Source organism: Phaenicophaeus curvirostris, chromosome 6 (assembly GCF_032191515.1).
Source record: "Phaenicophaeus curvirostris isolate KB17595 chromosome 6, BPBGC_Pcur_1.0, whole genome shotgun sequence".
In the NCBI taxonomy this organism is placed as follows: Eukaryota; Metazoa; Chordata; class Aves; order Cuculiformes; family Cuculidae; genus Phaenicophaeus; species Phaenicophaeus curvirostris.
Genome location: NC_091397.1, coordinates 60,725,139 through 60,737,512, shown reverse-complemented (window position 1 = coordinate 60,737,512; position 12,374 = coordinate 60,725,139). Strand labels below are relative to the sequence as shown.

At 39.6% G+C, this 12,374-nt stretch overlaps 1 protein-coding gene across 1 annotated transcript in view; it reads right to left on the bottom strand.

Annotated features, from left to right (window-relative positions):
* The window catches only part of THSD7A (thrombospondin type 1 domain containing 7A), a 181,662-nt gene that overhangs the window by 72,748 nt on the left and 96,540 nt on the right, over positions 1 to 12,374 (bottom strand). Inside the window, exon 8 of the mRNA XM_069860390.1 lies at positions 4,774 to 4,965. Within this exon, the coding sequence (XP_069716491.1) occupies positions 4,774 to 4,965 (192 nt within the window). The remainder of the gene's footprint in view (positions 1 to 4,773; positions 4,966 to 12,374) is intronic.

Below are 12,374 nucleotides of genomic sequence, written 5' to 3'. Positions count from 1 at the left end.
CTTGGATCAGAAACGGCGTGACCAGCAGGGCCAGGGAGGTTATCCCTCCCTCTGTACTCGGCACTGGTGAGACCGCTCCTTGAATCCTGTGTTCAGTTCTGGGCCCCTCACCACAAGAAGGATGTTGAGGCTCTGGAGCGAGTCCAGAGAAGAGCAACGAAGCTGGTGAAGGGGCTGGAGGACAGGCCTTATGAGGAACGGCTGAGAGAGCTGGGGGTGTTTAGCCTGGAGAAGAGGAGGTTGAGGGGTGACCTCACTGCTCTCTACAACTACCTGAAAGGAGGTTGTGGAGAGGAGGGAGCTGGCCTCTTCTCCCAAGTGACAGGGGACAGGACAAGAGGGAATGGCCTCAAGCTCCGCCAGGGGAGGTTTAGGCTAGACGTTAGGAACAAATTCTTTACAGAAAGGGTCATTGGGCACTGGAACAGGCTGCCCAGGGAGGTGGTTGAGTCACCTTCCCTGGAGGTGTTTAAGGCACGGGTGGACGAGGTGCTGAGGGATATGGTTTAGTGTTTGATGGGAACGGTTGGACTCGATGATCCGGTGGGTCTCTTCCAACCTGGTTATTCTGTAATTCTGTGATCTATCAACATTATCAAGCAAAATGAGAGTACAGTATTTTTATTTTGAAAAGGAGAGAAACTGAAAAATCACAGACAATACTTTGATAAAACTCCGAGATCCAGATGAAAGAAACTATTTCATATGTATTTACAGCCCCTCAAACATTTCAATGGGTTGTTCAAGTTTACGTACTCCAATGAATAAGAATTAAGCAGTTGAGACACTTTGAAGAATTATAATATTCCTTATGTATGTAATACCTACGATGCTTTGATCTTCCCAGGCTTGTAGATTGAATTCTACATGATTAGCAGGAGGATTCACGTGATCAAGGCCTCACAGTGATAAACCTGGACTCCTTAAGTCATCTTAGAAGCCAAGTTTAGCCTTATTCATAGGTTGGTAATAGAATCATAAAACCACTAGGCTGGAAAAGACCTCTAGGATCATTGAGTCCAACCATTCCTATCAAACACTAAACCATGTCCCTCAGCACCTCATTCACCCATCTTTTAAATACCTCCAGGGATGGTGACTCGACCACCTCCCTGGGCAGCCTGTTCCAGTGCTTCATAGCCCTTTCTGTAAAGAATTTTTTTCTGATGTCAAGCCTGAACCTCTCCTGGCGCAGCCTGAGGCCATTCCCTCTCGTCCTGTCCCCCGTCACTTGGGAGAAAAGCCCAGCTCCCTCCTCTCCACAACCTCCTTTCAGGGAGTTGTAGAGAGCAATGAGGTCTCCCTCTCAGCCTCCTCTTCTCCAGGCTAAACAACCCCAGCTCTCTCAGCCGCTCCTCATAAGGCCTGTTCTCCAGCCCCCTCACCAGCTTTGTTGCTCTTCTCTGGACTCGCTCCAGAGCCTCAACATCCTTCTTGTGGTGAGGGGCCCAGAACTGAACACAGGATTCGAGGAGCGGTCTCACCAGTGCCGAGTACAGAGGGAGAATAAGCTCCCTGGACCTGCTGGCCACGCTGTGTCTGATTCAAGCCAAGATGCCATTGGCCTTCTTGGCCACATGGGCCACTGGTAGCTCATGTTCAGTCGCTGTCAACCAACACCCCCAGGTCCTAGCACGCTATAGGATGTAATACCTCTCCAATGAAGAAAGGCTGAGAGAGCAGGGATTGTTCAGCCTGGAGAAGAGAAGGCTCTGGGTAGACCTTATTGCAGCTTTTCAGTACTTAAAAGGGGGCTTATAAGAAAGATGGAGACAGACTTTTTAGCACGAGCTGTTGTGATAGGATGAGAAGTAATGATTTTAAGCTGAAAGAGGATAGATTTAGACTAGATATAAGAGAAATTTTGACTGTGGGTGTGCTGAAACACTGCGGCAGGTTACCCAGTCAAGTGATGGATGCCCCATTACCAGAAACATTCAAGGTCAGGTTGGACAGAGCTCTGAGTAACCTGATCTAGTTGAAGATGTCTCTGCTCACTGTGGAGGAAGTGGGACTAGGTTACTTTTAAAGGCCCCTGTTAATCCAAATATTCTATGGTCCTTTGATTTCATTAATTAATGTCCAATCCTGATATCACAGGAATCATATATATTCATGTACAACATCTTTGTCTCATGTTCTGAATAAAAACTCTCAAACAGCATGGTTATATTATATGGGAATTACCGTGTAGTGGCTTACCTAACCTGCTCTGTCTTTCATACCAACAGAGTTTTCCTCAACAATAAAGTGCATTTTTTATAACCTCAGAATAGAACTGAGAACTGTGTGTTTTCCCATAAAGATTCATGTAGAGCTTCTTTTTTATATCAGGAGAATACAGACTTTCAGATACTTGAATATCTTCTGTGCCCCTAGAACACAGAATGACCTCCCAGCACCAACTATACAGTCAGTGTTCTATGTTTTGAGAACACAGCTGATCTCTGTCATGTAATTCTGCAGGTGAAAAGTCAGTTATTTGTCACACAGCGAATGATTAAAAGGCATAAAAGACACATGAGCAGAAAGATGTCAATAATTCTAATTTCAGTGAAGCATAAAAAAAAAAGAACTTTTTGAATATAATACAAGCAAAGGTGAAAAGTACCTTCCAGCTAGAGTTGTAATGATGTGCTAAGCCTTGGAAGGTTATTTTAATTATTTATATCTTTTTATTTTCTGGAGTTCGTACAGAGTGCAGAGGAGCACAGTGTTGAAGATACCTGACCAAGATGTGAGTGAATTGCTGTAAGCTAGGTGGACATATCAGCTCGTATTCTTAAAAAAAGCACAGAATAACCTCATCTTGGAATCATGGTAAAGAGGCCAAGGTTCGAGCAAAGCTGAAGCACTACAACATATCAGTAGTGAGTAGGCTTTCTCTGCAATAGTTTAGGGATCTTTTCACGACTGCCTGTGTGGTTTGAGACCTGTCAATCTTTGTGATCATTCAATGCTGATTCTGATCATTGCACAACAGACATAAATAAAATTCACATTCCTAAAATCCAGGCTATGCTTAACTGTTTTGTTGTGCTTGCAGCCTTGTAAATTATCCTAAGTTGATTTAAGTATCAAAGCCAGAATAAAATGAGTAGCTTATGAAAAGAATTTAAGGAATTTGAATAATTTTCTGGAGTAATTCAAGTATTCAGTTCTGTGGCATGCTTGTCAGGATGATAAATTTCTATCTCCAGTAAAACTGCATGAGCGTATCAAAAATCTGTTATCTTGACCTACATGGAAAAGCGAGAAACACGTGAATATATGTTTATTTGAATTATCACATGAAAATATGGCTCTGTTTCTTCTTCAAAATGAGGCCATTTGACACACTATTAAAAAAGGGATAACGTAAATCCAATTTTTTTTTCTTATTTTAAGAGCATTTCTACTCTGCTACATAGATCCATCTAAGTTATTTAATATTTGAATCATCTGCTAAAATAACTATAGTTCTGAGTGCCTCTTACACTTCTAGAAAAGGTCCCTTTCAGGGAAAAAGCTGGAACTGCCTGCTCTGCTACATTTTTTTTTTTAAAATAATTTTTCAAATTCTGCAAAATACACAGTATACTGTTAGCAATGAAGTTAACTGCGTTGGCAAACAGAGAAGTGGTTTTGTATACAATGAAGCCTGCCCATTTATTTTTCCATTTCTCAGCTCTCTTGTAGACCCCTTTCAGGTACTGAAGGTCCCTAAAATATCTCCTCTGAGCCTTTTTTTCTCCAGGCTGAAAAAGCCCAACTCTCTCAGCCTGTCCTCACATGGAAGGTGCTCCAGCCCTTTGATCATCTCTGTAGCCCTCCTCTGGAGCTGTTCCAAGAGCTCCATATACTTCTTACATTGAGGATTCCAGAACTGGACACACTACTCCAGGATGAAGTCTCACAAGAGAGGAACAGAGGGGCAGAATCACTTCCCTTGACCTGCTGGCCACGCTGCTTTTGATGCAGCCCAGGACATGGTTGGCCATCTGGGCTGCAAGTGCAGACATGGCTGTTTTAGAACCATGTTACATACGTAGTACATTTTCTCTATTACCCCACAAAATACTTAAGAACAAACCAAACTAAACTAGTTACAGGAAACATGGAAAATCATCAAAAAATAGACATGAAGCTATATCTAAAACTTTTTTCTTCTTCTCCTTTATATTCCACCAGTCTTCTCTTCGCGCTTGCAGCAGATGCTGCAGAAGGACCATTTCCATGAATGGAAACCATTCACATCAGTAAGGATTTGCAGTGTAAAACTAAAGTCTTACTATGAATAAAAATGCTAATGGTGTAACATTAGTTACCAATTAGAGGTAAGAAGCTACAAAAGCCATTTGTTAACATTTTAGCCCATTAAGAATCTCATCTTTTCAGCACTCATACATATATCCTTCCAAATTGGACTTCAATTATTTACTAACAATCCACTATAAATATCGTCCACAGATGTCTGCATAGAATAAATAATTTGCCTCGTTTAATTTTAACAGAAAATGAGAAAACCATATATTTAAAATCAAAACAGTCACATTACCTTGAATAATAAGAAAACAGTAACATTAACTGAAATAAGCAAAATAAACTCTCCTCTTGAAAACAGCTTTAGGGCCCATAAATATGTAGGATAAGCATTTACATACTTTTTTCTATATTTAAAAAACACAATCCCACCTAATAATTTGTTTCTGTTGATAAGAAATTACTTCGACATTGCAAAGACAGTTGAGAATTCACAATCAAACAAGAGTCTGTGAGAGTATGTGGCCTTACCTTCACCTGCATATGCCAGAATGGAGCGGGCACGCATCTGCTTCCCTTCTGTGGTTTTGCCGGAGCAGGTGTGTGAGCAGGAGGACCATGCAGACCACATGCTGAGCACACAATCCTTTGGGCATGGAGCTTCGCAGACAACTGGGATTGGGTAGATTGCATCTCTACACAGCTGTCTGTCAACCTCTTCTCCTGGGAAAGAAAAGGCTAGTAGTAGTCTATCATATGTTAAATTAATTTAAAATGAGTAATCTAGTCCAGATGGGCATACAAACAAATTAGATTCTGTTCTCTATATAAACAAGGCAAATAGATTTTTTTTATTAAAATTACTTGTTTCCTCTACCTTGATTCTAGAACATGCTTTAACTTAGTTTAAATTTATAGTCTGCTGAGCCTGGGTGGTCTTTAGGCTTTCATTTTTTTACTACATATTTGATTCCATAGGAAATCCTAATGCAAACAACAGAGTATATTAATATTCTTATGAAAAACTGGAAATGCATGTGTATTAATATTAGTCTTAATTCATGTTTGCGAGAGAAGGGGAAAAGTATGCTAACTTCCAGCTCAGCCAGTCTTATGACTCACAATTCATTCTTTAACTGCAGCTATGAATCAAAATATGAAAAGAGTTGCAGTAAACGGTAGTCATTGTGTCTTGTTCAGTTAAAAAGATCTTATTTTGTTATCCAAGCCAGTAACAAATCAGTGTTTGTGTCATGGAAATACAAAAAAGATCTATGAATTTGTATTCTGTCACATCAACATATACGTTTAACTATAATAAAAAAATCTAGGCTGGCATAACTTGTTTAATGAAATACTAGTTAGTGTTTAAGTAGCAGGGCTGCTTTTGTTTTCAGTAACGAAAACATGAGAGCACCGTGTTTGAGATCAATCTGAACAGCACCCTGATCACAAAGGTGACATATAATTTCCTGATCAAATCAGTTAATATCTGTTAAAAAAATGACCACATATTCAGAGATCAGTAAGTCTCACTGGCAGTGACAAAAGCCTCAGGAAAAATCTTCAGTTTGTAGAAGATGAGGGAAAAAATTAACAAAGGAGAGAAAGATTCGGGTTCAGTGCTTAGAGTTACTGCCTTGTTATCACACAAACTAATTACAGAAAGTACTTCCAACAAAAAAGAACCAGAAACTAAGCAGTAGCCCAATGCATAATGCCAGTTACAAGGTACTGTATTTCTGGGACCCTGTTAATCATATACCATGAAGGCACGGAAAGAGCCAGTCTCATTCGCAAACATGAGAGATTTGCGGGTTTTAAAGTTTTCTGAAAAATAAATAACATTTTAAAAGCATCTGAATGTCTTTTTGTGTTTTATGATCCTTGCTGTATGAGGGCATAACAACTGCTGTCTCATTATGATTTGTCTACTGAAATGTTATTGAAGCATATGAAATCCCAATGGGACCGAAGGGGTCTGACCATAGCATTGCACTTGCTACAATCCATCGTATCAATCCTTCTCGTTTAATACCTAATGTTACTAAAATAGTGTCTCATCAAGATTTGAAGTGAATGTAAGACCTTGATACAACAGAAAAATTGTTGGAAATAATCATTAAATACTCTAAAATTTGAGAAAAACATCAGCCAGTGTTAATAACCATCACCTGGATTTTGAAAAGCTAATTCAGTGAGCCATGGGAATGCTGTAAATGAAAACAAAGATCCATAAACACTGCTTTGACAAGCCGAAAATTAGGCTTTTTTTTTTTTTTTTTTTTGCTTAATGGAATAATAATGAAATTAATCAAACTCTAATCTACACAGAAATTACATTTTTATCACTCAAGGTTTACAGAGTCTTAAAACCTCCAAAATAAGAATCTCTGATAAACTGAGTTCCTGAAAACAGGAGGTTCTTTAGTACTAGTGACATGAATCCCAGGATTATTAATGATCAAAATCTTTGAAAAAAGATGAAAACATGAGGGCCATCCATCCAATATTGTGACCCATTAACCAGTATCAAATATTTTATTCATAGAGAATCTTTAGGCACAACAGAATTGCAAACATCAATCTTCCCTGGCTCTGCAAAGCAGAGGAAATCCTGCAGTTCATGCTTTAAAATAGGCTGAAGTAGTCATAATCATCTTGCTGGAGCACCTCCCATACGAGGACAGGCTGAGACAGCTGGGCTTGTTCAGCCTGAAGAAGACTGAGGAGACCTTACAGTGACCTTCCAGTAGCTGAAGGGAGTCTATACAAAAGCTGGAGAGGGACATTTTACAAAGGCTTGTAGTGATAGGACTAGGGGCAATGGGTAGGAGTGCAGAGGGGCAGATTTAGACTAGACATTAGGAAGAATTTCTTCACCATGAGAATGGTGAGACACTGGAACAGGTTGCCCAGGGAAGTTGTGGCTGCCCCACCCCTGGAGGTGTTCAAGGTTGGGTGGGGCCTTGGTCAACCTGCCTTAGTGCGATGTCCCTGCCCATGGCAGGGGGGTTGGAATTAGACGATCTTTAAGGTCCCTTCCAACCCTAACTATTCTATGACTCTATGAATTATTAAGACCACTGAGACCAAGTCCATCTCAACAGCTGTATTTTCCCATATTAAAAATAAAAATTTAAGTCCTGCCAAAGGCTTCATAGAGTTCTGCTTCCCTCATTAGACTCAATCTGTGTATCAATTGCTTCTCCTCTTGCAACACAGGTCATCACATCCCAGAATCAATGGAGCAGAGATTCCTGTCTGCTTCATCAGAATGGCATATGTTCAGGTTGACAAGATGGAGGAGCAGACTGGAAAATTCTTTTCCAAATAATTGGGGAAAAAATCTAGAAAAAGGGTGAACCTTAGTGTTAAATAGTTCTATGGTCAGGTAAGACTCAATGGGGTAAAATGCTGGACACTTTCACAGTTTGCAACAAATAGTACTATTACAATAAAGTATGTCATAGTGTAAACATACGGTACTATATCAAACATTAACTTAGAACTCAAGCTAAATTTGGGGTCACAATGAGAAATTGTGTTAAATAAGTTTCAGTATGAGTTTATAGTCAAACAAATAAAAAAGCACTTTCACCCTTTCCCAAAACAAAGCCTTATTTTATCCTTTGCTTTTAAAATGAAAATATTCCCAAAATACATATCTTCCATATTAGCATTTATTTTGTCAACTGTCCAATCTTTATTTGACAAATTCAACAGCATAGATATGCAGTCAGAAGGAATGTTTTATAATAGGTACTTCTTATCTTCAGGGAGATTTTTTATTTAGACTACATTCTTCCTGACATTTCACTAATGATTTTATGAACAACTTGACCTTTGTTTTCTTCCTCTTTAAGCTGCATAGTGCAGCCAGCTACCAGGATCCACTCAACCATACGCTGGAACAATGCCAATGTAAAGACTAAAGCTACTTGGAAAAAGTCCCGTTTGAAAAAGTTTGTCACGTGCAGTCTAATATTATTTTCTACTTTATTTATTATATACTTACGTTGTACAAGAGGCAAAGTCAGAAGTCTAAAAACACAAGTCAAAGGTCCCTGCCCTGACTTATTTATACTCTAAGCAACAGGATAACAAAAAGTAAAAAACAGAAAGATGAAAACAGAGTATATGACATTACCATCAGGGAAACTCTTCACCATTTATCAGTTTATTTGTTCATTAAAATCTGGAATCTAGCTCTAATCCATATTCAAAACCAGTGCCTATGTAGTTGAATGATATTTCTCTCTTATGCAGCATATGCACATTTGGGGCAAAATTATCCAAATTTTATTTAAAGGAATACTACATGTAGAGATGGCAGGAGGAAAAAGAGGTTTTCTTTTTTCAAGGGTTTAAAATGTCAAAAACTGTTTAAACCTTTTCTGAGTTCTAAACAGATTTGCATGAACTGTAAAGACTACCAAGGAGATAGCCTTTCAAATCCATATTTCTCCCTTGAACTGTTATGTTGGATCCAGCTAGACAATCATCAAAGTGAGTCACTACCTTAAAAATCCCTTGTGGCCAAGTTCTTAGTGTGAAAACCTTCTAGTATGTGTGCAGACATCAGAGCCACTAGTGAACTACTGAACTACTTAATTGCTGTAAAACAAATAAACAAACAAAACCTCTTGAACCGACCAAACAAAAAAGCCCAAACCCAAATGCCTAGAGATTAAAGAAAAGAAAGGCAGCTTGTGAACAGCATGCAGGAGGAATTGGCTAGCTGTTAATAACTATCAGACTGTATTCATTTTACCATTCCTGTTTTATTACAGTGAAAAAACAGATACAGTATCAGTGAAAATTTAGTCTATTGCTACAAGCTGGGCTAAACTGCAGAAGACCTACATTTTGTTTTTAATGTGGTTGAATCATGTCACACTTTAGTGGTTTTGTTTACTCATCTGTAAAATGTGTCTGATACTTAAGTTTCTTGTAAAATGCTTTAAGATCTTTCCAACAGAAAGCCTTCCCAGAGCTGATATCACTCCAGAGACATGGCAAGGAAAGCCTCTTGCTACTGTGCATCTTTTAATATGATGCTTCAGTGCACAGTAAAAAATTGCTGTCAAATTCTGACCTGTAGCAAACGGAAAGGCAAGAGCTTAACAGAGGGCAAAAATTTTTCAAAACCTCAAAATGAACAGGAAAATCACTCTAAGATTCAATGAGGCATAGAGAACAACTGAAAAGGAAATCAGCATAAAATAAAAATGCTGCTGAGGTCCTACACAATAAGGCAATGAACTTAGTCTCAGTCCTATCCCTGGAATCTAGGCACAGTCTCTGAAAGGCTGAACTATATCTTGACACAAACTAAGTAAAAAACAGTCAATAAAATCACAATAAATGGTACCAAATCAAAACACTGCTTTGAACATTAAAACTGATTTTTATTTTTTTTTTAAATGCCTGTATAATCACTACAGGACAGGAATACCACAGCGTGGTAAAACAAATCATGCAGTTATAAAGTTCATAGAAGAATTAGTAACAACAACTAAGCCTAAACGCTAAATTTGCAGACCTCAAGACTCTGTACTGCTTAGCTGATTGCATTCAAACTTACTAGTATACCTGCAACTTCAAGAAAAAAGAACAGTTATGCCTGTATCTCCTTTTTGTGGCTTCTGGTAGCCACGTAGGATAGTCTGCTTTGAAGTATTAACAGACTATAGGAAACTACAGTGGATCATTCAAGTCTTTTTAATCCTGCACCTTTAAAACTATGATGTCAAGATACAAAAGGATGGAAAAGACTGACAGTTCAAAGCACTGCATGACCTGATATACTGCTTATACATAACAGGATATATACTGTGTTGTGCATATATGACTGTATCAATTTTCTTGGCTGATGGTTTTCTTGGCTTTTCATTACTTTCTCAACTGATGCCTCCCTTACCAGTTTTCCTGTCTTTACAATACAGCAGAAAATGACACATACAATGTGCCATGCATTTGAAAACTGCTTGGCACCTGAAATACTTGGTAAGGCATGTCAGAGCTCAATTTTTGAAGTGTTTGGCCTCTAAGCATGGAGGCTGCAGGAAAAAAATGTAGTTAGATCACACAATGTTAAAATCTATGAGTTGTACTGGTTGCCATTTATTGTTTCCTTCCTCCCTCCCTCCACCATGCAGAGAAATGATTAATCAACAAGAAAGTACTGCACTGCCTCCTGTATGGGCTATAAAGGTTAAAATAGTCCAGGAGACCTTTATCTTGAATTCCCATGCATTTTCCCATATGCAATCCTCCTACATGAAGACCTACATATGTCCTTATGCTGACTCTCTCAGCTGTTGAATGACCTCCTCAAACTGGCTGAGAAGTCAAAGCTGCTGTGTGGACACTGACCATCAAGAACAAAATATGCCTGTCTATATTCAAAACTCATTAAAACCAGTTCACAGAAACACAGGTTGGCGGGGCATGGAAGGGACCTCTGGAAAATATCTACTTGCCCTCTGCTCTGCTCCCCCTTAGGTTCACCTAAGGCTGGCTGCACAGGAACAAGTCCAGACAGCTTTTGAACATCCCCACAAGAGACCACAACCTCTCTGGGCAGCCTGTTCTAGTACTCTAGTAAAGTAGTTGGCCCTAATGTTCAGACAGAACATCCTGTGCTACAGTTTGTACCTGTTGCCCCTTGTCCTGTTGCTGAGCACCGCTGAAAACGGGCTGGTCGCATCCTCTTGACACCTGCTCTTTAGGTATCTATAAGCATTGATAAGGTTCTCTCTCAGTCTTCTCTTTTCCAGCCTCAACAGGCCTCTCAGCCTTTCTTCATAAGAGAGATGCTCCAGTCCCCTCATCATCTTCATGGCCCTCCACTGGTCTCTCTCCAGTGGTTCCTTGTCTTTCTCGAGCTGGGGAGCCCAGAACTGAACACAGTACTCTGGATGGAGCCTCACTAGGGCAGAGCAGAGAGGGAAGATAAACTCCCTTAACCTGCTATCCACACTCTTCTCGACGCACCCCATGATATCATTTGTCTTCCTGGCCACGAGGGAACATTGCTGGCTCAGTATTTTGCCACTTGTTGTCCACCAGGACTCCCAGGCCCTTCTCCACAGAGTTCTTTCCAGCAGTTCAACCTCTAAGCTGCACTGGTGCATGGGGTTATTCCTCCCTAGGTTCAGGACTCTGCACTTGCCTATGTTGAACTTCACCAGATTCCTCTCTGCCCAGACTTCCAGCGTGTCCAAACCTCACTGAATGGCAGCACAGCCTTCCAGTGTATCAGCCGCTCCTCAGTTTTGTGTCATCAGCACACTTGCTGAGGAGACACTGTCTCTTCATCCAGGTCATTGATGAATATGTTAAACAAGACTGGACCAATAATGACCCTGGGGAACAGTGCTGGTCACAGAATTCTAGCTAGGCTTTGTGCCACCAATGACAACCCTCTGAGCTCTGCCATCCAGCCAGTTCTCAATCCACCTCATTGTCCACTCATCTAATTCACGCTTTCTAAGCTACCTATGATGCTGTCACAGGAGGCAGTGTCAAAAGCCTTGCTGAAATCAAGGTGTAGACCCCATCCACAGATCTCCCCTCATCTCCCCAGCCATTTATTTCATCAAAGAAGGCTATCAGCTTGGTCAAGCATGATTTCCCCTTGACGAAGCCATGTTGAATACTCCCATATTGATCTGTGGTATATGCTTATTCCTGATTTTCAAATGGAAAGAACTTCAAACTCCCTTTACATCCAAAGCTATTAAACCATATGTTTCTCCACTAAAAGTTTGTATATGTTACATTTCTACAATTTTTGCATTATTCCAGTAGATATACAAAGATAGTTTGACTATAAGAGGGGAAAGTGCTTTTATAAAAAAAAAATTCTTAAAATTCTAAAGGGCCTAAATGTTTCACTTAATTATAGCTTAGGGTAGAAATCAAGCAAGAAAATACCATTCTAAAATGTAATTGCCTCAAAGTTATAAGAAAAACACAATCAGACTGGGATAGTATAGAAGAAAACATTGATGAGTTTAGCTGCCATTATTCTAAAGAAAATTTAAAAAACAACTTCAAGAAAGCCACTGAAATAAGAGAAAACATACAAACTTTTCCAAATTTGAAGCTCTATTTTAGACTTGCAT